The sequence below is a fragment of the Parasteatoda tepidariorum genome, chromosome 5 (genome assembly GCF_982258835.1).
Source record: "Parasteatoda tepidariorum strain Cologne lab strain chromosome 5, Ptep-v5.0, whole genome shotgun sequence".
Taxonomy (NCBI): Eukaryota; Metazoa; Arthropoda; class Arachnida; order Araneae; family Theridiidae; genus Parasteatoda; species Parasteatoda tepidariorum.
This window is the reverse complement of record NC_141759.1, coordinates 6,767,210-6,794,332: the sequence shown is the minus strand read 5'-3', so window position 1 is coordinate 6,794,332 and position 27,123 is coordinate 6,767,210. Positions and strand designations below refer to the sequence as shown.

Genomic DNA, 27,123 nt, shown 5'->3' with positions numbered 1-27,123 from the left:
AATTTTTTTTCTTTTTTGTGCTGGAGGGAGGGATATTTATCTATTTTTTTTTATGGGCAAATTTATTGAAAATTCAATTCACTTCCTTTCACTTTTTCGATTATAAATCTTACAAATCTAGTGATTTTGCTAAGCGAAAATGTTTCTTTTTTTCATTGGGGGAGGGATGAGGCAATTTTTAGAATCTCTTTTGATTGGAGATAAGTAATATGTCATACCACTCCATACGATTCTTTTACCTTGCTGTAGTTTGTCATTTGAAAATAAAGTACAAATTGACAAACGATGAAATATTAAATTTTCATGGCTTCCTAAATAGCTAAAAAAAAATTTTTTTTTTTGTAATAAAAAGAAAGGTGTCTGTATATGTTTTTATCCTTGCGTTTTGTTGTCTTCGTAAAGCGAAAATGTAATTGGGTGGTGGAGGTACAGGATCTCCCCATCAGCCTTGGAGGAATGGGTATCCCTGTGAATCGAATTTTTGTATCGGTTATTATATATATATATATATATATATATATATATATATATATATATATATATATATATATATATATATATATATATATATATATATATATATATATATATTTTAAGCTTCGAAACGCAATTTAAATTATTTATTTTTTAATTTCTGGTCATACATCTTGAAATTTTTTCATTATTATATGCGAATTTACAGTTTTATTTTTTTACGAATATCGATTATTAATTATTGGTCTTTATATTGACCAATTTTAAAACAAAAAAAAATCTAATAAAATTGTATTTTTAAGCAAATATTTAAATTCTAAAAAAAATTATTAGTATTGCCCAGATCAGCAGTTCCCAAATGGTGTTCCATGGAACCATAGGGTTCCGTTAAGAATTTCAGGCGTTCCACTAGTTAGTACTTTTTATAGCCGTATTTGACTTCACCACCAAAGTGGAACTTTCTGCTTCCGCATCCTAGAGCCCAAGGTCTAGATTAACTGTTTCCAATTGGTGTTCCGGGGAGCCCTATGGTCCGGTGGAAAAGCTACAGCGATTACACAAGATCGCACTTTTATAGCCATCAAAGTAGAACATTAAACTTCTGCACCCTAGAGTACAAGGTCTAAAAAAGTGGTTCCCAAATGATGCTCCATGGAACCCTAGAGTTCCGTTAAGAATTGCAGGGGTTCCGCTAATTGGTACTTTTTTGTAGCCACATTCGGCTGACCACTTAATTGGAATATTCTGCTTCTGCACCCTAGAATACGAGGGTCTGAAAAAGCGGCTTCCAAATGGTGTTCCGTGGAACCCTAGGGTTCCGTTAAGAGTTACAGGGGTTCCACGAGTTAGTACTTTTTATAGCCGGTGATGAGTTTCAAAACCTCAGATTGTATGTAGATACAAATCTATAATTTATTTAACATTTCGGTTGCCTTTATGAAATTAATTCTGAGAAAATACCAATAAAATAGAAATGGCATTTTTTAAAAGAAAATATAATATTTCTAATAACAATATATTGAATAAATTATGAAAAGGGCAGGCATTCATAAAATATTGCATTAGTATTCCTCATCACGCTTTTTCGATCAAAATAATTATCTCCTTTAATAAAGAAATATGTTTAATAATATAAATGAGTTGTAAAATAAATAATATAATCTAAATAACCATTTTCAACGTTTGTAGCAGTTTTTCTAAATTTTCATTTCGAAGTAAAGCATAATTCGGCTTATTTTAACTTATTTATATTATTTATTTAAAATTATTTATTTTCTATTTAAAACATTAAAAACTAATTCTTAGTTAGACTAAATATAGCACAAGAGCTGGAAATTTAACTTTCGGATATTAATGATGAAACAATGAAAATTTCCTTCTTCTATTTGAATATTTTAAAAATAATGTTTAATAGGCTATAACGTTCACGATTACCTTAAAAAACTTTATTTATGAAGTCGGGGGTTCCGCTGAAAGAAGGGGAATTATCTAGGATTCCGTAGTCGAAAAATATTGGGAACTGTTGACCTAGATTCAAACACTAAAACTAATTTGTACGACCTCCTCTTATAACGACCATTTTAAAAAAAAGAATCGATTCTTTTAAATGAATCTATTGGCACATCACGATTCCTTAATAACATGCAGGGGCGGAGTATCACCGCCCGCCTGCATTTCTTTAAATATAAATTGTAGTAGGGAATTTCACCTGTGTTAGAGTCTTTGGAGTCAAATTTTCATAATATACTTTTAAAACTTTAATATTACTGGTAGATAAATTTTATCGCTTATCGTGTAAATTAAGATAATGTGACTGACAAATTCGATTTGAAAAATAGTACATTTTATTGTTTGCAACCTATACGCAACACAATTGATTCATATACACAATTTATTTTGATTGCGTGTAAAGTTTAAATATGCTTCTCTCTTGTAAAGGTTTAATTGGTTTCTGTTTCATTGAAGCTGAGAATATTCAAGTTACGCCTACTTTTCTAACCGTAGATTTGCAATTACTATAAGCAGAACTGTTTTATAGCGTTCAGGCTTCAAAAATAACATTATTTTTAACTTTCATTATTTACTTTCATTATTACTTTCATTATTACTTTCATTATTTTTATGTATGTTAATCCATTTAGATGTAATTCTGTGGTTTAACATCATTTAAATTAAACTTAAAATCCAAGATATAAATGGGACGCATCAGTGGCATTGTTTTGGGGAGGGTTTTGAGGAAAAGACCCTCTTCGAAATTATATATATTACTTGATTAATTAACTATTGTACGGAACTCAGGATGCAAATATAAGAAAGATTTCATTCTTCAGTGTTTTGTAGTTTAAACGTTTATTTTATTTTATTACCGCCGTTGAATTGTCGACCCAATTTTATGGGTTTACGACTACTAAAGTTCAACTCCGTAGCCGTGTAATTTTGAACCCAATCCAGAAGACAAGGGAAATCCTGGATCGAGTATTAGGGGAAAGTTTGCCATCGTGGAGGACTTTTTTGATGGAAGTAACCCGCATTTGCGTTACATGGAGAGGGAAACCACGAGAACCTCCCACGGTTAGCCTGACGGCAAGGGGACTCTAACCCATGATCCGTCTACCACTGAAGATATTTCACGTCAGCACTGTGGTAGGTGCAAGCCGGATGCGGAATTCGTATCGACTGAGATACGAACACCGTTCACCTCATTGGAAGGCGAACGCTCTATCCATCGCGGGCCCTGAGCCACAGCTGCTCATTTTAAATGTTTAGAATATATTAGAGTGAGATAGGACCAGGATAGCCAGGTTAGCAGGACACTGGACTCACGTTTGTGAGAACGAGAGTTCGCATCCAGCTGGCCAAAAACTCCCCATGTTGTAAATGGTGACTGGGGCAGATTAAATCAGTTGGGTCACAAAGTTCTCCATGTTTTCATACCTCTGGGGGTACTGAATGGTAGATGGATCGTTCTCTTGTGTAGGTCAAAATTACGATCTCTGAATGAATGAATGAATGTATTTGATCTATAAACAGGTGTGACGTATGGGTGTGGTAGAAGTCGAATTCTTGGCCATAGAGGGCGCCACTGGAAAACAAGAACAATCGCACACCATCTACTTTAATGGCCGATGACAACAACCACGACAGATGGAGATAACCAATTCCCCCCCCCTCTAACACACATTAAAACTACACCCCTGGAAAGCATAAAATTTACTGCCACCTTAAATATAAAAATAAAATCTGACGCAAAATATGTAAGAGTTGGCTGTTATACAGTTCCCTCTATTTCTAATTATCTGCCTCCGAAGGCTAACCGATCTATCAGTGGATGTTAAATTGTCACATCTAATATATGTACTTGGAGAAGGAGGTTGTTAACAACAGATTGCTCGTGTAATGCTAATGTTTTTAGTGCTGAAGGACAGGTAGGTACTTTATTTACCTTATGCTAGAGCTGCACAATGGGCGACGGTCTTGGAAACATCCCTGAGGATGATCCGTAAAAATACCATTGCAATTTTGATCCGCTGTAGAAGGGGTGGCTCCTCTACAGCGTTTTTCTTTTGTTATTTGTGCTTTTGGCTTATGTTGCCTGACTATAATAATGATTGGTTTGTTCGTTAGAAATAATTTAGAAACATTATTTTCAGGTCACAAAAATAAAATTTTAAAAACGATTTGAGAAAAAAAAAATTGGATTTCTATGCAAAACTTACATACAAAGTATTGAATATCTGTTCTCTTTAAAAATTTTACCAATTTAACGATCCATTCGATTCAGCCACAGAGCGAAAATTCAATGGAATTAAACATTTGTCCAAATATAACTGGATTTTTTAAAAAAATATTAATTTATAAACAAGTATTAATTTATAACAAGGGAAAAAATGCTTTAAAAACTCAATACTTTTTTGACTATATAACTCCTACGATAGTATATATTTTCAAATATTATGCATCAATTAACAATACTCTCCCTGGGGCAGTCGTGGTGGCTAATAGGACAGAGCACTCACTCCTCAATGAGGTGCTCTGGGTTCGATTCTCATCAATGGCTGTTTGAAACAAATTCCGCATCTGGCTTGCATCGATCACAGTGCTGACGTAAAATATCCTCAGTGGTAGATGAATAATCGGAAATATAATTATTTTATGCTTGCTGTCAGGTTTTTGTATTACATTAAGAAAAAGTTAGTTACTTTTATTAATCTATGTGTCTGTGTATTTCGGAATCACACACAAAAATATATATATTGTAGAGTAAGCAATCCAAGTATGGTCCCACCCCCAATAAATTTTATCTGTCTACGCCAATGCACACACACTCTCACAAATCGATAATAGTAGAAATGTTTAATACAATTAATTTCTATGACATAAAAGTTGAAAGTGGACAAATAGTTACTATTATAAAATTAAAATCCTAATTAAAAGGAGAATTAACTGAAATGAAATTTATCACACTTGAAAATATAAATTGTAATAACTCGAATGAATTATAGATCCAAGGAATGGTAAAAATATATTCAAAATTCATTAAGTAAAACGTGTAATAAAATTAGTAATAAGTCAGGAACTTTGACTGAATGTATTGTTACCCTTCTCAAAACTTTAATAATAAAAAAATTTTTTAATTATAAAGTTCAATTATTAATAATAGACTGTGCTTTCAGAATATTTCGTGCATAGAAAATTTTTAATAACATCTAATCGTTATCTATCTATACATGTAATATGTAATAAAATAAAGATGTTTTTCGCGAGTGCGTGTGTGTGGGTGTGTGTGTACAAATACAAAAGATTGGTCATCACTAAACAACATGCGCATGAAGAAAGTGTCGTAACTTAGGTAAATGCTTAGGTACTACACATAAATGTCAATATCTTTATTAAATCTGTTTGATTTACCTTTGCAACTTTTACTGATTTCATCGAACTTTTGGCCACTTTTTGTACATTCGCAATACGCATGTCCTCCAACTCCAATGTTGTAGAAATATTTGCAGACTACGTTATCTCCTGTTCCACAATCAACAATTTTGTTGAAACAGTCGTCGATAACTTCACAGTTTTGACCACTGGTCCCTTCTACGCAGTGGCAAGACCGTTTGTCTTCAGTGTCTGTGTAATTACACTGTTCCCATGGTTGGCAACGATCAGAGCATGCACCATGAATGGTGCTGCACTCTTCGTTATTATTGCATTCAGCTGGAAGTTAAGAACAAAAATTATTAGATAATTGTAAATGATAATGATAAAAAACTAGATGATGATGAATTAGATAATGATGAAGGATAATGTTGATGAATGAGGGAAATGTGAACGAAAAGGTACTTTCTTTCAAGTAAGGATTTTAAAAACCAATTGAAGGCCGTAGAGAAAAAAGGTTTTTATAGTATTTTTGAAGAAAATGATTTTTGTTGAAACTCTCCATAACGATATCAATTGATCCCCCTTGAAAAACTCGCTGTTAGTTAAAATTTTGATATTTGAAGGTTGTAGCTTTTATGTAAATGTTCCAAATTTTATTGATTAGTCGATATGACTAGATAAAACATAAATAATTTGACTTTCAAATAAAAATGAAATAATATTTGTTATAAAGGGACATTTGTGTGATGGATAATTTTCCCTCACATAATACGAGTTCAGCCATCACCTCTTACATCAAATAGCCTCCGCACAGTCTTTTATAAGCAGTCCGCGCAGACTATTTAAAAAGTGAACCAGTTGTGCGCATGAACCCAAAAACTTTTATAAAGGTCATCATCATCGAAATATAACTGGGCGCCTGGGGCCGTTAGCGGCCTTTTTCCAATTCATCTTGTATTTAATCTTTAAGGTGGTTCTTTCTGGTAGTTTTTATAAAGGTAATTGAGAGAAATTTATCATATATATTTGAGAATTGAATCTGCAGTGGTTGACAAGTGAATAAGGATAACCAATAATATTCGTAAATAAAACAAATTTTTAGTCATATATTTGCTACCACTTTCTTATTTTAACTGGATTTCGTATTAAATGACTCGTTCGAAAAATGGATATCCTTCGGAGCGGTCTGATCGGGCTACAAAAAAACCGTGTGGAGGCTTTCAGTTATGGGAGGCATTGGTTCTGCCCGGATCTAACACGAACTTATAAAGAAGACTTCAAGTTCTGGATAGATATACTTCTTGCTACTTTCAGACAAAATATATTCAGTAGAACATCGATTATACGAACGTCGATTCACCAGATTGTCCAATAATTATACACCTTCTTATTCTTCAAAAAAATAAATAAATAAAATTAAAATTTATATATATATATATATATATATATATATATATATATTACCAAAATGCTTTTTTTTCTCCAGAAAATCTGAAATGGGTCGAAAAATGACATCTTTTGCCTCTCGGAGACCTTGAAAAGATCCTCACATTCTTTCCTCCTTATTCAATGCGGGACAAAGGTGCTTAAAAAATGTATAAAACTCAATAGTTTAAAACACGTTATTTGTAATACGATATAGTATGAAATTATATGCGCGAAAAAAAGTGCGAAGGGAAGTTAATTAAAAGCATTTTCATGGAGCAGTTTTTTAAAGTTGCTCAATTTTCCGGATTTTTAGTTATCGGTATAAGCTTTGCCCCATAGTAATCGGTGCTCTACTGCAGTGTTCCCCAACCCCCGGTTCATGGATCAAATGGTACCGGGCCGCCCATTTCATTGAAACTGAATTTAAATTCCTAGGTTTATACCCCTAATTAAAAATATCTATGTTCAATTAAAATTTTATTTAATTAAAAAAAAGGGGGCCCCGAAGGTAATGACATAATTTTTTTAATGTTTGTAATGTATCATTGTCTCCGATTACCCCCAGATGGAACCGTCTCATTACAAAGAAACAAACTCATGGTTCTCATTGATTTAACGTTTTAATAAGTTAAAATGTTAAATCACTTTATATTTATTTTTTGGTGTAATCTTATTTTGAACGCATGTTTAAATACAATTAAATTAAAATTAATAAATCAAAATAATCTAAAATATAAACAATCAACGTCCGTCCCTCCCAGCGGGCCGCGATAAAATTATCAAACGTTGACAGGTCCGTGGTGATAAAAAGGTTGGGGAACACTGCTCTACTGTATACTGAAACCCGTTTGATTCAGTTAAGAATAAAAAATAATGTAAAACGTTATTAGAAGTGTTATATCCCTAAATAAGTAATAATGATATAGTTTAAGATGGTATATTTTATTTAATGTTTCCTTTCGCCAATCTCGGCTTTAAATCTTTGAGAATTTCTGTCTGTCATATTAAATTTCAGCAGGTTTGGGCACAGAAACTCTCTTCCTTGGGTGGGTAGCGTGGAGTATTGAAGCCCGGATGCATGATAAATTCAAGTTACTAGATTTTCTTTTTTCGTGCACTACTTTAACGTTACGAAGTCTTGGAGAGGAAATATCGCATAAAGACAATCAGTGAGCTAAAGCTTCTGGTAAGCTTAAAAAGCGTGTTTATAAAAATGGACACTGATCAAAATGCATAATTAAGAAAATGGACACAGATCAAAATGCGTGTTGCAGAATATGGCCACTGCTATAAAAGCGTGTTTTTCCAGATATTTAAGCAAAGGAAGATTTAAAAAAAAGGTATTTAAAATGGAGTGAGATCAAAAAGCGTGTTTCAGAAAATGGACATACACCAAAAGGGATGTTTAATATAATGGACACAGCTCAAAAAGCGTAGAAAACAGACACAGATAGAAATGGATGATTCAGAATATGCACACAGATCTTAAAGTGTGTTTAAGAAAATGGACATGTCCCATGAAGTGTGTAAATCAAATGAGAGTAGCATAAATTTCAGCTTTCCGATGGCTAAATCAAACTTAACAACTAAAAGAATCATTTCGTTTTCCCCTTTCCTTGCTTATTTAAACGCTAAGTGTAATCATTGCGAGTCCCGGACATCGGAGTGACTGTGTATATTACAATCGTAACTCATCAGATGACTCTCAGAATACTAAACGGAAAATTGGTTTTCAAAAATCTAAATTATTACAACTTAATTTTAATGCCACTATTTTAAATTTCTATAACCCGTGGCAATAGCATAAAAACAGCTGTTGACTATCAAAGTCTGACTATCGAAAACACTAACGTAAAGTAAAGAATGATTAAGGAAACCAAACAATATCAAGTTGCTGACTTATTTGCATTTATTTACAGGCATTTTGAGCCATGTCTAGAGAAAAAACAGCTCATCGAAGAAAAATGGTTTAGATATAGACATTAATGATTTAGATAGTTCAGACTTTGAAATAAAGATATTAGTTAGCACAAGAATAGAAAGAGAGTATTTATCTATCATAAAAGGTATTTATACCTTTTATGATAGGTATTTAAAGGTATTTAAGGAAAAGGTATTTAAAGGTATAACAAGTCGAGATAATTGCGATCCCAGCTTTCGAATAAAGAAAGAATAGGAATTAACCTTCTGGTTGACTTACTTCGATTAACGCAGCTTTTCGATGACCAGTCGAACCTTTGGTTGATGTCGTCGCAATAACAGAATGCACGTCGAAGTCGAGTATTGTATCCGCATCCCGCATCACCGCACAGGTTAGGATTGTCGACACACTCTTGGATGATGTCACAGAAATCTCCGCTCGTTCCATACTCACAAGAACAATATTTGTCAACCCCTTCTCTTTCTTCGCAAACAGCACCATTATGGCATTCTTTATGATTTGTGCATTTCTCTGAAATGGGAGTAAAAAATGAAAAACACATAATTAGAAACAATTTATACTCAAACACCCAGTGGTTCGCCAAAAATATTTAAGATTAATATATTCAGAGACTCCCAGGAGCGACTAAGAATTCAAAAGGTGGTGACTAATAAAATTCAAACATTTTTAAAAAGAGATTGAAAATAGAAACTCGTTAGTAGCAGTCGGCAAACTACTAAAAAGTTGCTACTAAAAGTTTTAGTAGTAGTAGTTGGCAATCTACTATCTTCTAAAGTATATAGTAGTTGGCAATCTACTATCTTCTAAGGTATATAGTAGTTGGCAATCTACTATCTTCTAAAGTATATAGTAGCTGGCAATCTACTATGAGTGGGCTGCATTGTAGTTGCAAACTACTATGCATAGTAGTTGGCAAACTACTGTGCTTGGATTGTGATGACTCAGAGGATAGAACACTCGCCTCCCACTGAGGATTTGGCTCCCAATTGTTCGCCAAAAATATTTAATATTAATATATCAAGAGTAGTCAGGGACGATCAAGAATTCAGAAAGTGGTGAGTAATAAAATACCAAAATTTATTAAAAAAAGATTGAAAATAGCAACTTTTTAGGGGTCTGCCAACTACTACGCTTCTGCTGTGGGGGCTCAGGGGATAGAGTGGTTGATTCTCAATGAAGTGACCCGGATTTGAATAGTAGCGATGGCTAGTTGACTCGAATTCCGCACAAGACTCGCACAGACCACGATGCTGACGAAAAATATCCTTAGAGGTAAACGGATCATGATTTAGAGTCTCCTTGGAGTCAGGTAAACCGTGTGAGGTTTTCCCGCTTTATGTAAAGAGTATGTATATATATATATATATATATATATATATATATATATATATATATATATATATATATATATATATATTTATATATATATATATATATATATATATATATATATATATATATATATATATATATATATATATATATATATATATATATAAACTAAATGCAGATTTCGTGGATAAAGCTTCAAAATGTAATACAGTGAGCTGACAAACTGAATATTCAGTGAAATATTCAACTTTGAAAACTACAGCAAAAAACAAAAAATACAGGCCAATAACAACACATTTCACTTTTGACGCCTCGTATCATAACCACTAAAATAAATCGTTTCATCAACCTGATAAAACACATATATCCTCGACAAATCACATCAACTTCAAACCTCATCACAGTTTCAACGCCAGCTTCAGCTAAAAGATCTCAATATAAATTTCAAATCCGGTTTTAACTAAAATTCTATAGAAAACAAAATTTCAACTGCTACGTCCATTCAACCTGCAAAAAGAATACCCTCATGCTTATATTCTCATCTAAAATTTTGAGCAAGCTGCTTCTTAAATTTTATTTGTATTTTTTCATAGCGCAAAACCTCCACACGGTCAAACCATAATGAACCACTATGGGGACAATTCACTTTGCGAAAATCCTTTATAATTATTAGAAACTAGGAAAAATAAGAAAGTGGTTGCAAATATATGTCTAAAAATTAGTTTATGAATATGATTGGTTTGTCTAATTCACTTGTCAACCACTATCGATTCAATTCTCAAATATATAAGATAAATTCACCACTAGGCCTAGGTCAAAGGGAACACATCTCATTAAATTGCTCTTTTTAAATCCATTGACCCTTTAATGACCAAGGGCTGCAAACTTTCTGAACTTTTTGAGAAAACTTTTTCTAGTGGTAGCTAAGTTTTTGTTTTTTTTTTCTTCTATTTTACAGCATGTATTGAATATCTGACCCAATTTTGAGTTTACGACTATAAATGCGTATCTCCGTATCCTTCTCATTTCAAACAAAGCCATATGGAACTCCTGTATCAAGCACTGGGACATTACTAGCCTTAGCGGATATCTTTTTGATGGATGTAACCCTCTTTCGAGTTACATAGAGAGGGAAAATACGAAAACTTCACACCTTACTCTCAGAAAATATTTTTTCTAGTTCTAGAAGAATCAATAAATAAATATTTTAACATTTTAGAATTATAAAAATTTTTCCATCCCTACCCTTAAATAATTTGAACAGATATGTGCGCAAATAGTTAAAATCTGATAAAAGTTTTATAAGAATTCTACTTGTTTCAGACACTTCTGCGTACATTTAATACCACACAGAAAAAAAAGCGTTGTAGGATAAGGGTATTCTTTCCTAAGATATCTGTAGAGTTTAAAAATTTGGGTTTATTGTTTACCATGAACCGATTACAGCGGCTTGGCAAATGAACTTGCCAGTTATTTAGTCCAAAATTATAAGAACTGGTAAAACAATCAAGTCATTTCTTTATAGTTTCATATTGAAAATACAAAAATTCTTCATCTACTGCGATATTTTATATGCCAACTGCTCCGAGCAATTCCAAAAAATTAAAAAAAACGGTAAATAACTACAAAGTAAATTCTGCAAATATTTGACTATTTCTGCTCGCTTTTTAAAAGGTATAGCATGATATAGGTAGAATAACGTGGTGAAATACATTAGCTTACAAATTATTTAGAAATAGTGATGGATAAAAATCTACTAAATTGAATTTATTAAACCAAGAATTGATAAATTGCCACTTTAAAATATATATTTGTGGTCCGGAGAAAATTGGCAACTCTGTATATGCAAAGATTTATATTTAAAAAAAAAAAGGAAACGTATATTGCTGCTTACTTAAGGAAATTGCTGACATAAATTGGATAAAACTGGTTAACTTTGTGTGCTTTTTTCAGAATGCCATTCCCATGCCTGCCAACTTTCACTCTTTCCGAGAATGGACTTTCCAAGTGGTAGTGAAACAATAAACGAAAAACAATCTCACACAAAAATATAATTGTACTTTGATCACGCTGTTATTCGCTTTTGCATTGGTTAGTATGCTTTTATATATTTATTGTAATTATTTATATGTAGTGGTGGTCAAACTCATTTATAATTATCATTATAACTCAAAAAGTTAATTGGAATAACAGGAGTCTCGCTACCACTCAAAATATGAAAATAAAATCTTCCGGGAAAACAGGAAGAGTTGGCAGCTATGCATTTCAATTTTCCTTTGTTTTTAATGGTGTGTTGTGATCTGGCCTGAAAGCGAAACGGAAAAAGGAAAGCACTGGTAGTGGGACTATTTCAATAATAGATAATTTTCAGGAGAAGTAAACCTATTCTTAATAATAAATAATTCCTTGTTATTAAATTTTTCTCGTCTCTTTCTCTCTTTATTTAACTAAAATTGGGTGCCTGGGCCGCGCAGCAGCCCCTAACCCATACATCATGAAGTATTTACAAGTTGAATTAAAAAACATTTTGAATTATGCAGCATTTAGGTAGCATTACAGAAGATCAATCATATTTGCTTGATAAATTAAACATGATTTGATATTTAATATAAGTCATGATTTATGCAATAATCAGAAATTTTCGTGAATATAAAAAGCACAATTGATATTTAAGCATTGATTGGTATTAAATTTGATGCAGTCATAGGTTGTGATTAAAGTATGAAATTAAAAAAAAGGCAAAAATGAAATTTATTTTTTACCAGTTTCTACTCTTTTCAGCCCTAGCTGTGATCTAATCCCATTGCGTGTTACATGTATATATTTATCCCAGACCTTGCATTATTTGTAATATGGTCACCCATTGAGACTTAACATATGTTAACCCCCGTACCACCCGTCCCATCCTCGTTTTTAATTTTATAACTTAGATCAGTGTTTCCCGAAGTGTGGTACGCGTACCCCCAGGACAAGTTTAGCGGGGGTACACGTTTTTATGCGAAATATCTTGCAACAAACGAAAATTTCAAAAATTTTATTAAAAAACAAAGCTAGCCATAATAATTTACGATTACGTATTTTTCTATTGGCTATTGTTTGCAGATATAACAGTTAATAATTAGTGGTGTCAATAACCAGTTGTGATTTTTAACTTTTGTGCAATTTTTAATTGTAAAAAATACATTCATTTTTTATTAGTGGTACACAGCGTTACGAAAAATTTAGAAAGGGTACGCAAAAGTCATAAGTTTGGGAAACACTGACTTAGATGAAGGAGCAGATATCCCCCTAGGATAGGCACTCCATTAAAACTGTATCAGTCATTTGTGATTTATTTCCTTACTTTCTAAACGCGTTTTTGGAATCTATTTACTTTGTTTTAAATCGCGCTTCGAGATTTATTTCTGTTTTCAAGCACGTGTTGTGATCTATTTTCTTTGTTTCAAAACGCGTTTCCGGATCTATTTCCTCTTTTTTCGAAGTTGGAGTTTCAAAAATTTATTTGATGCGCCTCAAAAATAAAATGTTTAAAAGAAATTTTCATAAAACTCACTTTGTGGCACGCATTTCTTCGTTGGTTCATCAAATCTTTGACCTTCTTCTTTGCATTTGCAGTAGGCTTTCTTTTTCATCATGTGGAACGAACAATCGGCGTCCCCATCTGCGCCGCACATACCACTGTTTTGAAAACATTCATCAATTATCTCACAGTTCTTACCGCTCAATCCATTGTAATAACAATCGCAAATATTTTCTCCTGCAATATTGATGCATTGTCCCAAGAAATTACAGTCTTTTGTTGAATTGCAAACATCTGAAAAAATGAAAATAATTGTCAGCAAATGTTTAAATACTATTTAAATTCAAGAAAATTTTTAAAAAATCAAGTGGTGAGCTATATAATTTGAATCAATCCAGTAGTATTATTGAGGAGCAATAGAAATCAGTGATGACTCAAGGTTGTTTGAATCTCAGAGAAGAAAAAAAAATTGATAGTAAAACCACCTTACTTGTTTTTGAGAAGAGTATCGAAACTCTGATAAACAAAACTTTTAAAAAGTTATAACGCATACTTAATTTAAAATAAAATCTTAGTTGCGTTTAATGTTTTGGCCTCATTAAATCTTGATGTTTAAAGTTTAAAAAAAAATTGTTTTACTACCACGACGAGTCATTAGGGAGATTTTGCAAATTTACATTAGCTCCGTTTCAAGTATAGTTCGTTCACCAGGAGTTGGCACTTGGCTCCACCTCCTCGGACGCAAAGTTCATTTCAGCGCGGGGGAGTAAAAGGATCCCCGCTTGAAATCGAGATAACCTCTAATGCGCGCAAAGCTTCCACACGGTTTTTTATAGGTAGTCCGATCAGACCACTATGAAGGCAAACCAGTTTACGAAAGAGCTCTTTAATAGAAAATCTAGTAAAAATAAAAAAGTGGTAGCAAATATATGTCGAAAAATTTGTTTAATTTTTGAATATGATTAGTTTGTCTTATTTACTTGTCTACCACTACAGATTCAATTCTCAAATATATATGACAAATTCCTCTCTGTCACTTTTAAAATAGAATTTGGTTTCATGCGCTCAAACTGTTCACTTTTTAAATTGTCTGTGCAGACTACTTATAAGAAACCATGTGGAGGCTTTCTGATGTATAAGATGATGACCAAGCCAAACACAAACAGAGAATTATTTTTCAGTCACTTACTTCGCTTTCTCATCAGCTATTATACTATTTTCGTTATTCTAGCTAATTTACATTTAAAAACTTTTTCCCAGCAAAATATCTCAAAAAGAACAAACTATTCAATAAAAAGAGAGAAATATCAACTACTTTATGAAATAAAATGCACACGTTCAAAATATGCACATGAAGATTGCGAAATAAATATTTTTGTCATACGATCGCCAAATAGCAGTCTTGTTCACATCCTTCTCCCCAAAATAGCGAAATAGTATCATCCGATACCACGTGATGAAGGCGGAGCCAAGTGCCAACTCCTGGTGAACGAACTATAATTGTACTTGCGCACTTCTAGCGCACATGTGTCAGTTCTGGTGAAATGATCATGCACTTGTGAAAAAATATAAAGCTTACGTACGTGAAAATAAGCGAGTATACAAAAATCAGTAAGTTAAATGCCGCTAACATATTAAAATATCATTTAACTTCGATCTCAAAATCAAAACAAACATTTCCAAACATAATTGTTGTTTCCCACTTTGTAAAATATTTTTCAGCGACCCTACAAGCTAGCAGATATGTAAAATTAAAATCCATCACCTCATCCACAATAGTTCAATGTTCATGATGAATGGGGAAAATATTATACACAGTTCTTTCAGTAAAATTAACATTCAACAATTTTTGGTATTCACGGACGATAGTCTCCCGAGGAAATGATAGAAATTAAATGGTATACTACTAGTTTTTTCTACTTTTCGGAATATTAACAACTCTGATAACTACAGCATTTCATTACATTGTTTCTACAAATTCAAATTATAATTAAAAAAAAATTAATTCTAATTCGCATTCTAAAAATATACCACTTTAAGATATAAATACGTTTTATGATATACAGGGTAAGATCTTTGATCATTAAAGTATTTTTTTTCGTTCATACAACTTAAAAAATTGCGTTCCGTAGCATTGCTGGTGGACGCTAACATTAAATGCGAAGTAAAATAGGTAACACTTGTAGAATAAGGGCAATTACGCTTCCTTTTCAAGAGTTACCACGTGACAACTTCTAGCCATATAGTCAGCTCAAGGCAGGGGTAAAAGCGAGACGGAAAAGGGAATAGGCTGGTAGTAAAATCAGTTCAGTTATTTATAGTTTTTGGGAGGAGTTAACTTATTCTTTTTTATAGCTATTTAACAATATCTATTTAATCTTGGAGACGAAGCAGATTATTATATATGTTAAAATCTTAAAGAAATCTTGGCAGTTACAGATATTTTATTTTTCTCGGAAAAAATGCTATAATAAAATGTGTTGCGTACCAGTTTTTTCATCTTTTACGTCTTGCTATATAAGGGCTTTCACCGGCCAGCTCTGTGAGATTGAATCATGTCATCAAGATTTAGTTATGCTACTGGATTTGTACCTTCACGTGTTGGTTATTCCTCACGCGGCGGCTCTAATCATCGTTCCGGCAGGGTAGGCAAGACTACGTCTAGCGCTCCACCACCGACAGCTTATTCTAGACCGGCTATCTACACAGACTACAAACTTCCCAATCTAAAACCAGGAGATATATACGAAGACTGCTACGGAACGTTTATTCAGCTGGACAAGAAGGGATATATCCTAATTCTGGACGATTTCCAGGTTCCCGAAGGAGCAACTAGGCCATATTACTCAGGAAACCCAATCCAGCCGAGTCCCCCCGAGGAGAATCCAATTTCGGGATCGGAAGAAATAGAAAAATCTACTGAGACTTTCCCCCCTCCTATGGAGACTGAAAAGAATCAAGAGCCGAATGAAGAGGCTTCGGCCTCTGAATCGGAGAATGCTGCCAGTAACTCCCAAGAACCACCGACAAAGAAGAGAAAAAAGAAGAAGAAGCCCACTAATGCTGCTAATACCACTCCAAGCCCTACTTCTACGACACTAAGCTGCTCTTCTCCTTCCGAGCCCTCTTCTCAGCCGGAGACTAAGCCTACTTCTACATCTGCTTCCACGGACGAGACTCCCAAAAAAGACAAAGAGACTTCCAATGAAACAGAAAAAGCTCTGACTACCAAGCATGCCAAAATACTCATCCGAGGACTGCCAGATGATTTTGATACGGATATCATTTTCCAAGAATTTGGAAAATTGGACTTAAAAATTCACAAAATTATACAGTTCAAGAAGAGGGTGGGCGGGGCCTATAGGCTCCTCCCCCTTTTTCTCGTCATCGCACCAATGGCAGATCAGGACAAGATCTTCGCAACGAAAAGTATTCAACAGTTTACCATCAGTGCAGAGAGATTTCGTGGCGGCCGCCGGCCGAAACAATGTTTCAGATGCCAAGGCTTCGGCCATACGCAGCGTTTTTGCTCCAATCAGCCAAGATGTATGAAATGAGCAGAAATGCACTTCTCATATCAATGCAAGAAAGATAGAAGTTTCCCCGCCAAATGCTGCAACTGCGAGGGAAGCCATACATCAAATTTCTCTGGCTGCGAGGCCCGTCCCAGAAGAAAAAGTTTTCAGACTAAGGATACACCTGCTACCTTAGCACATCGACTTGTTACAATCATCAAGGAACTGCAGGAGATCCTGAAAAATCAAGAAGTGCTAGGTTTACTTCAATCTCTAATCAAGGGGTCTTCCCCTACAGAATGATGATCTTCTATTCCAACTCATGCCAACCCCCAACAAGGACTCGATTTTTTATCGAACTCTATCGACATTATTACAGGCGCCCTCGGGCACTACTTTAGATGAAGAAGTCAATAGTCCGCTTCGCGGACAGGTACTTTGTTCCCTACTATAGTTCAAGTTCAAGCTCAAGGCTTTTATTCCCCTAGGAGGCCTTTCACCTTTTCCTCTTGATTTGTGAAATCGTGAGGTAATTTTCATTATGAGTTTTGAAAACAAGAAAGAAAAATAATTTTGAACTATTTGTTGCAATTGCAAAGCCATTGGCTGAATCGTAGCACCAATAAGAAATCAGAGTTATGAGCAGTTAGAAACTTGCTCTTTCTTTTAAATTAATCATTTCTAAAGATTTAAGCTATTTTTAATTAAATAGTTCTCATTTTAATTAATTTTCCCACCACTGCATATCAAGAATTCAAAGTATCATATGAGCTGCAACTTTATTACACTTGTATTTGCAAGCAAACAACGACGATATTGACTCAGATATCTCTTATTTAACCCTTTGGGGACTGGTGATTCAGAAAAGCATTCGTACAAAATCAGAATCAAGTTGTAATTAAATAAAAAACGGTAACTTAAATGTAATCGTTGCTAATTTGACAGACTTACTTTGCTTTTAATTTAATTATTGTTAGTTTAAACATATATATAATCAATGTTAATTCAAAGTATAACTAAATAGTTTTATTTTGAACAAAGGATTGGTGAATTAAATAAATCAAACAATTATTACTCCGCCCACAAATAAACTGCTAAAGAAATACTTTGATTACCAGTTTTATATTTTTAACCTGATTGATACGGTTTTATGCTGTCACGTATTTGTGATAGTCGGCCCGAAAGGGTTAAATCAAATGCTTTCCTTTGTTTTTAATAAAGCCACACATGAAAAAACGTTTACTCCAAGTGACATGAAATTACCTCCACAAATCAAAGAAAAAATCTCAACAAACATAACAAAACTGTCCACATAAATAAAACTATTTTTGTGTGTTCTATATTGCATTCATTTCTTCAAACCATTTAAGTAACGGTAATAATATAAAAAAATTAAAAATTTACTCGAATTATGTGTTTCGAATAATCTTGACTTCGCAGGTCAGTGGTGACCCCCGTGGCGCTACGAAGAAACTCAGTGCCGATCTCCGGTGACCCCCATGGCATTCAACGTGTTAATATAATTCCAGTGAACATAGAAACAATTTTATTGTTGTATTTATACAAGTGCCTTGATCCTACTTAAATAGGGGATTTCGCATCTGAAATTGGATTTGTTCCGTAAGCTACAGATTTTTTTTTCAAAATTATATTTTTAGTTTCGCTTATTTTTTTCCCCCTCATTTGAACTTAATAATAGCTAGAGAAGAAAAAATAAAAAAAAAATTTCCTAGTTTTTATTTGAGGAAAAAAAAAGACTTACTACCACTTTTTGTTTATTTTATTAATCTGATGTAATATAAAAGTCAAAGCCCAAGTGCAAAATTTACGCAATGAATGCATTTTAAATATATGCTTCGAATAATTTTAATATACCACGACTAATTTAAATTTATGCTTTTCTTTTAATATTGCGAGTTTATTGACAACGTATTGGTTTAAATTTATAGATATACACTTGTCTGCTTCTTTAAAAATAACATTTAAGACAAAAAAAAATGAACATGTGATCATAATTCATCATAAACTTAGATGTAATTCTACCGCATAAAAGTGAAGTGGGTAGTACACTTACTATTCACTCAAGTAAATTTTAAACAAAATTTGGTTTGCAATATATCATTAAATTGCATAAAACGGGAAATATTTGATGGTAGTTGCTAATTAACTTAAAACATCTTTATTTGTCTTAATTTAAAATACATTAAAAAAAACTTCCCTACAGAGCAGACAAAGCTGGCAACTCTGCCACTATTAAGCTTTGAGACAAGTGGGAATCACGTATTGTTATAGTAAACTCTCTTTTATCATGTGCTCGATTACTCAATTAGTATATCGTATAATCGATTTTCCGAATCGTACACTACACATATCAAATAATGAATAACACGAATCGTATCGTATATCGTATCGATTACTCAAATTGATACTAGATTACTCGATTCATATACTTATATACTCGATTCGAATGCATATCGTATACTATATTATTCGATGCCTCCGTATTCTCGATTATTCGATTAGTATACAAATTTTAAACTCTATTACTCTGTTTACATATCGTATACTCACTTCGTATTTATATCATATACTCAATTCATATACATATCATATACTCGATTCATATACACATGATATACTCAATTCGTATGCATATCGTATACTCGATTTTGGTTTATCATTAAGTAGAAACAAAATATATATAAATACCTGCGGAGATGGCACTGTGATTTTCAACATCCTTGAACGCATTTGATAATTCAAAATCTTTTTCCTCTGCCTTTGTATGAGTAAAGCTAAAAGTAAATGATAATAATAAAAAACAAAATAGTTTCACAAATCTTTCCTTACTCATTTTAAGTTCCGTTTGTTTTAATTAAATATTTTGACTTTTTGAGACAGTAAAAAAGCTAGAACCGCAAGGTGCAAACATAATATGCGTCAAAGAAAGAGAAGAAACTATTAGATGATATCGTTTTGATGCTGTTTTATCTCTTCCTTATCTTTTTCAGATATAAATTCTAACAATAAACTAACGTTTTTATACAATATTTTTCTCACTCACTGTTTTATTTTATTATCAGAAGTTTATTTCTTTTCCCCGTTTTCAGGGCTGCCAACTTTCAAAGCCTTTTGTTAAACTTTATTCTAGTGGCAGCTATGGTTCTGTTTTTATTTATTATTTTAAATTCATTTAAACTTATTTTCCACACCACTACACACATAAATTAATTAAAAATTGATTTACGACGCCACTCTTTCGTGATAAAGCTTTTAAAATTGTGCAGTCTGAAAATATTCTGAAAGTTCTGGTTTTTAAATGTCTACCACTCCATAAAATATTTTGCAAAAATCGTAGAAGTTGGCAGGCCTGTTTTCTTTTTCGCGTTATGTAAAAAAGATATTAACCCTTTACAGAGATGCCAACTGCTCCGGACACTCCACAACAACTAAAAAAAACGGTAAATCACTACAAAGTAAATTTTGAAAATATTTGACAACTTTTGCTTGCTTTTTAAGAGGTATAGCATGACATAAATACTCTTCTCTTCTCTTTATTTAACTAAAACTGGGTGCCTGGGCCGCGCAGCGGCCCCTAACCCATTCATCATGAAGTATTTACAAGTTGAATTAAAAAACATTTTGAATTATGCAGCATTTAGGTAGCATTACAAAAGATCAAGCATATTTGCTTGATAAATTAAACATGATTTGATATTTAATATAAGTCATGATTTATGCAATAATCAGAAATTTTCGTGAATATAAAAAGCACAATTGATATTTAAGCATTAATTGGTATTAAATTCGATGCAATCATAGGTTGTGATTAAAATATGAATTAAATTAATATATAAACAATTACAATTGTTATTTTAGCATTGAATGGAATTTAAATTTGATGCATTCATAAGTTGTGATAAATTAGACATAAATACTTACTTACTTACTTTATTTAAAAAGAACTGGGCACCTGGGCCGCGCAGCGGCCCCTATCCCATACATCGTGACATATATACATTGTGTTTAAAAACATTTTGAAATTTTGCTACATTGTGGTGGCAAAAACAAAAAACAAAAAAATAAAATATATAAATTTACAGTTGATGATTTAGAGTTCACAGATTGATTATTTACATATTTGAAAATTCTATTGTAGTATTTTGTAATATAATATAATTTTTATTAGAGTAGAAATTTACATAAGTTTAAAGTAATAACATTTTGAATTTAGCAGTCGATGTGGTAGCTAATACAAAATTACAAGCACTTTGCTTGGGTAAATAAACATTTGAATATCGAAACTAAATTTACACATATAAATAAAAACATAATTTGAAATATATATACCTAGGTTGACATAGATAAATATAGTAGATATAACATTTGAATATCAAATCTAAATTGACACATATAAATATAAACGTAATTTGAAAGGAACATATTGACATTGTGGTAGTCATAAAAAAATCAAGCAGTTTGCTTGTGAAATAATAAAACAATGAAATTTTCAATATGACAAATTGGCGTTTTTACATGACATTCGAAATGTTGATTCTAGACTTAAATTAAAAATAAAGATAAAACATGATTTGATATGTACAATAATTGATTTTTGAAAAATGAAAGACATAATTGATGAATATAGACAAATCATACCTTGATACATGATAAAATAATATATTTGGAGAAAATGCAGTAAATATATCGTATCAGAGAAATATTGCTCATTAAATGCAATAATAGAATTTGCAAAGAATTTAACGTGCATAAGTTGATAAATATACATGCAAAAATTGGCTATATTACCAGAAAATAAATTTTAATATAATTTAATTTAACTTAACTAAAAGTTTGCTGTGAAAAGTTCAGTGAATTTAACTTGAGAGCAATGAAAATAAAAATAGAACTCACTGGGATTGAGAAGTATCTCCGATGATTCCCCGCAGAAGGCGGAGCACTTCTTCATTTTTGAGCAATTCCTGTAATTCTTTGATTAATGACACTAATCGATGAGCAGGTTTAAGCTTCGAATTTGATGTTGCTCGAGGGCTCCTTCTGCTGGGTCGGGTTTCGCACCCAGTAAAGTTGGCTTTGTGGTTTTTGTAACAATTGCAGCATTTTGGAGTAGTTGTTCTGTCTTTGTTGCATTCATGAGACCTGTGGTTTTCTGCGCATTTTACACACCTTGCAGGTGCATTGCAGTGGCTTTGCGTATGTCCATAATTTTGGCAGTTGTAACATTGTATTGGTCCTCGACCTCCTCGAAATCGCTCGATTTTGATCGGGATCTGCTGTATGTTGTTGACTTCGAAAACTCTATGGTGATTCGCCGTTGATGTTAGGATTATGAGAAAAAGCGGGAGGAGTCGATAGGCCTCTCCCATTCTCTTCTTAAACTGCACTATTTTAAAGGTTTCAATATTGTTTTTCTGTAATTCTGTATTAATGGTATCTGTATCAAAGTCCACAGGCAGGCCCCGGACTAAAACCTTTATAAATCTGGCTTGCGGTGTTATTTCAGATTTTCTGGGTGGATTCCGTACTTTGTCGGTATCCTCCTTAGGTTTTGTTGTCGGCAAGATAGTGGCGTCATCTGTTGAGCTATGTTGGCTAGAAGAAGAACAGCTGTTTGTAGACATGAGTATAGCATTATCTTTAATTATTTTGACTGCATTTTGCTTTTTCTTCTTCTTTTTTCTTTTCTTTGCTGGTGGTTCTGTATTATTGTTAATATTGACGTCCGTGTCAGTTTCTGTATTCGGTGTTGTATTCAGGTTTTCGCCTTTATTTTCCATTGTTATGTCTTCAGTGCTTGGATTAGTTTCAAACATTATTGATTCGGCTTGAATGGATTTCTTATTCATATCCTTGTTTTCTTCTGCTTGAGAGTTTTTCCTCTTCCATCTGACGTGATAAGCTGCATTTGTAAGTTTTAGGAAGTATGAGTATTCAAAGTCTCCAGGGTAACTTGATCTTATTTGAATGAGCAGTTTGCTTAGTAATTTGTCTAAACGAATCAGCTCCTCTGTATCAAACTGAGTGTAAAACTCTACAAGATCGTCAATATGTCTATGTTCAACTGATGGAAAATATCTTTTTGAAATCCCACAGGTAGCAATGATTTCTTCTAATGACGTGGATTCTTTGCAATCTTACTTTACTTACTTTATTTTCAAAAATTGGGCACCTGGGCCACTTAGCGGCCCCTATCCCATACATCTAGAAATTTACAGAAAATTTATAGTAATAACATTTTGAATTTAGCAGTCGATGTGGTAGCTAATAGAAAAACAAGCACTTTGCTTGAGTAAATATAACATTTGAATATCTGATTCATCGAAAAGTTGACATATATAAATATAAACATAATTTGACATATATATACATAAGTTGACATAAATAAATATTAACATAATTTGATACATATTTCGCTAATTAAATTTCTATAATTTAACTAGCACATATTTAATTATGACATACATTGAAATTCATTCGAATAAATTGTGGTAGCCATAAAAAATCAAGCCATTTGCCTGTGAAATAATAAAACAATGAAAAAATTTAATATGACAAATTGACGTTTTTACTTAACACTAGAAATATTGATTGTTGACTTAAATTCAAAATAAAGATAAAACATGATTCGATATGTACAGTAATTGATTTTTGAAAAATGAAAGGCATAATTGATGAATATAGATAAATCATACCTTGATACGTGATAAAATAACATATTTGGAGAAAATGCAGTAAATATCTTTTATCAGAGAAGTATTGCTCATTAATTACGATAGAATTTTCAAAAGAATTTTAAATGCATAAGTTGCAAATGTATATGTATGCATAAATTGGCTGTATTATCAGAAAATAGTTCTTAATTAACTTAATTTAATTTAACTTAAGTAAAAGTCTGCTGCGAAAAGTTCAGTGAATTTAACTTGAGAGACTTGAAAATAAAAATAGAACTCACTGGGATTGAGATGTTGCATTAACTTCTTACTTTACTTCACTAATATTCTGCATTTTAAAGCGTGAAAAGTCAATGCATAAATAAACGCGAAATATAAAAAAATTCAATGCATTCAATACAAACATTTAGACGTTTTTTAGACGTTTAGGTAGCTTCCAGTAGAAAAATATCAATTCAACAGCGGCCTTTTAAAGCATTCTCAATTCAATTAATTAATTAATTCCTAATTGAGTTAAATTAAATATTATCACGGTTTTAGGGCATGAATCTGAATTGAACAACCTGATAATGCTCACTCTGGTTATTGTTTCCGTTTTTAAAAGCTCTATATGTTTAGCCATCTCATCTAGATTTGCCATGTGACATTTTTAGCAGCAATCATTGGTCGATTTTCTAGCGTTGCCATTCGGGGAGTTGTAATGAGGCTTTTTTTTGGTGCCGTGTAAGAGAAATATATATATAGATTACACTATAGTGCGAATCTTAACATTATTAAAAAATTATCATTCATATAATAATTCAAAATAATATTTATATCATTTATGTATAATTACACTATATGACCTGACCTTTTCTTCGAATTTGGGATTGACAAAATGTCAATTGATGGTGCAATCTTCTTCTGTTTTAGGTGCTTTATAAATACCTAATAATAATGTAAACTTTCTCTGCTTTTTGACGCTTTAAAAATACTTAATATTAGTGCAACCTTCTTCACTTTTAATTTCCTTCAACAATATCTAATCATGGTACAACATTCTTCAGCTTTTAGTTATTTGGAGCTAATGAAAGGCCATGTTTCACCATCATGCCAACAAATGAATACCAATGTTTGGCGCAACAAATCTCGAAATTTTTAACAGTTTACTGACGATAATATGTACTACTGGAAATTGCTGCAGCTTTGATAACAATAATGCAACGGGTTTACCGTAGCTCCATAAAATATTTTTCCAGTGGTAGCTAAGATAATGTATTAATATTTAAACGAATTAGAAATAAATGAACTTTTTTCTACCACTACTTATAAGTATTTTAACAATAAATGAAATGTCAGATAGAGAAATGGTCTAGCTCCAAACTCTTTAACAAGGTTTTACAGGAATCTTATTTGCTTTAAAAATTCCGACTTCAATATGTTGCCACTGATAAATGTAATTCGCGCAAAACTCATATGTTGAAGAGTTATGTAATAAGTACCAAATATACTAATACAGGGTTATTCATAATTCCCTCCGGGGGTTCGAAGCGTTATAGTAAAAACACGAAGACGAATATAGCAAAAAAAACATATGAATTTATTCTGAAAGCATTCAAGTTTTAATTTCAGCAGTTGCCGGTAGATGGCAGAAACATGTACTACTGAAGTCAGTTGAATTAAAGAAAAATGGCGTTTATAGGCGGAGGGAATTATGAATAACCCTGTATAAGTATAAAACATTGTATTGATATATTTTAACAAAAGGGGGTTTTGTGAAAAAAGTGGTATAATATGTTATTCAACTAAATGGCTAATATCAACTGTTTGTTACCATTTCATTTGGAAATGTCCCTCATCTTAGAGGATCTATCCTAAATCACTATTAAATTTTAGCGGAAGGGAATCTCTTAATTCTCCTAGACAAAACTGAAACAATTGTCCCACCACAATATATGTTTTTGTGAAAGGAAACTCTCCTATAAATATGACGCTGGACTCTAACATGTTAATACCGACAGCTTGGAATTAAGTGTTTTAAATCTCCTAGTAAGGAATGTGCCCCGAAGAAAATTACTTGAGAGTGGTAAGTTTTGACTGCGATTAATAGCATCATGCAATGTGATGCTGAATACATTTTATCTTTTTTCTAATGGGATGGACTACAAAAAACGAGTGTTGCTACTTCAGTATCGTAAAGCCCCCTAAAAAGGGCAACAAATAATATTTAATAAAAAAAATTGAAATTATTTTAGCTATATTAATTATTACTTACTTAGTGGAAGAACCAGGTATGTGACATTTTGAGAAGGTAAAAAATATTGTATCCGAACTATTAATGCAGAGATTTTATTATTGAACTTATTACCCATTTATTAAAAGACGGGACTAATAATTCTTTACTTTACTTTATTTGCAACTTCATAATTTGAAATAAAAATCACGCACTCATGCAAAAAACTATTGTGGACTAGTTATGTTAAGATTAAAGTTAAGGGAAAATTAAACGTGACCATACTGATACAACCACTTTATGTTATTTTCTCTGATTCTATAATTTCCCTAAAACATCACTTGCTCGGTTCTTTAATAAAGCTCTTCAATGGTGTCGGTATATTCCTTTTAGTTTTGAGTATTGACCTCATAGTGTTTCCCAGCACTGATTTATTGAATCTTTTCTTTCTTTTTATGCTGACCTACCTGAGTAGGGGTTAGGGAACTGACCTTGCATCAGAAAGGTTCTGGGTTCGAATCCCGGGCAAGGCATGGATGTTTTTTCCTTCTCTGTACCATCTGTCCTTACAGTGGGAGCAACGTTGGCCCACCTAATATGGTTGTCCCTGAAAGAGTGGTCAACAAATCTGTCCTTCAGGTGCCTGAATGACCAAGGTCATTATTCAGGCGGGCATGGGAAAAAAATCTTTTTTTTTATTCAACCAGTTTAAAGAACGGGTATTCAGCTAGTATTTTAATAAAATAAATTTCAGTAGTGAAACAATTCAGTTACCAAACTTATGTTTGGGAGATAAGAGCATAGAGACGTTGGCTCTTAACAGTTGAAATACATCAAGCATAAATATTTCGGAAAAAAAGGGAAAAAAATATTTTTTTTAATGGCGGGCACTTGAAACTATTGTCCATTGGCCACAGAAAGTGCCAGAACTGCTAACTCTCTTTTCGTTACCCAGTGGGCACCTGTGGCGAAGCCACGGCGGTGGAGCAGCGTCGCCCACGTCACACTACCACAACCCGTTTATAGGGCGGGTCACATTCACACATAAAGGAGAAAGGACATAGAACACAGATAGAGAGAAAGAAACATCCATGCCCAGAGCTGGAATCGAACCCACAGCCACTGGCTGCCGTGGC

At 32.7% G+C, this 27,123-nt stretch overlaps 1 protein-coding gene across 3 annotated transcripts in view; it reads right to left on the bottom strand.

The window, feature by feature from the left end:
• The window catches only part of LOC107448492 (uncharacterized), an 87,423-nt gene extending 67,368 nt beyond the window's left edge, over positions 1–20,055 (bottom strand). For all 3 annotated transcript variants that reach the window (XM_087163358.1, XM_087163357.1, XM_087163359.1), the window contains exons 1-4: positions 19,793–20,055; positions 13,602–13,862; positions 8,975–9,226; positions 5,383–5,682 (exon numbers count right to left, since the gene is read on the bottom strand). In XM_087163358.1, coding sequence (XP_087019484.1) covers positions 5,383–5,682; positions 8,975–9,226; positions 13,602–13,862; positions 19,793–19,937 — 958 coding nt within the window. In that variant the 5' untranslated portion in view covers positions 19,938–20,055. The remainder of the gene's footprint in view (positions 1–5,382; positions 5,683–8,974; positions 9,227–13,601; positions 13,863–19,792) is intronic.
• Positions 20,056–27,123: the final 7,068 nt, after the last annotated feature.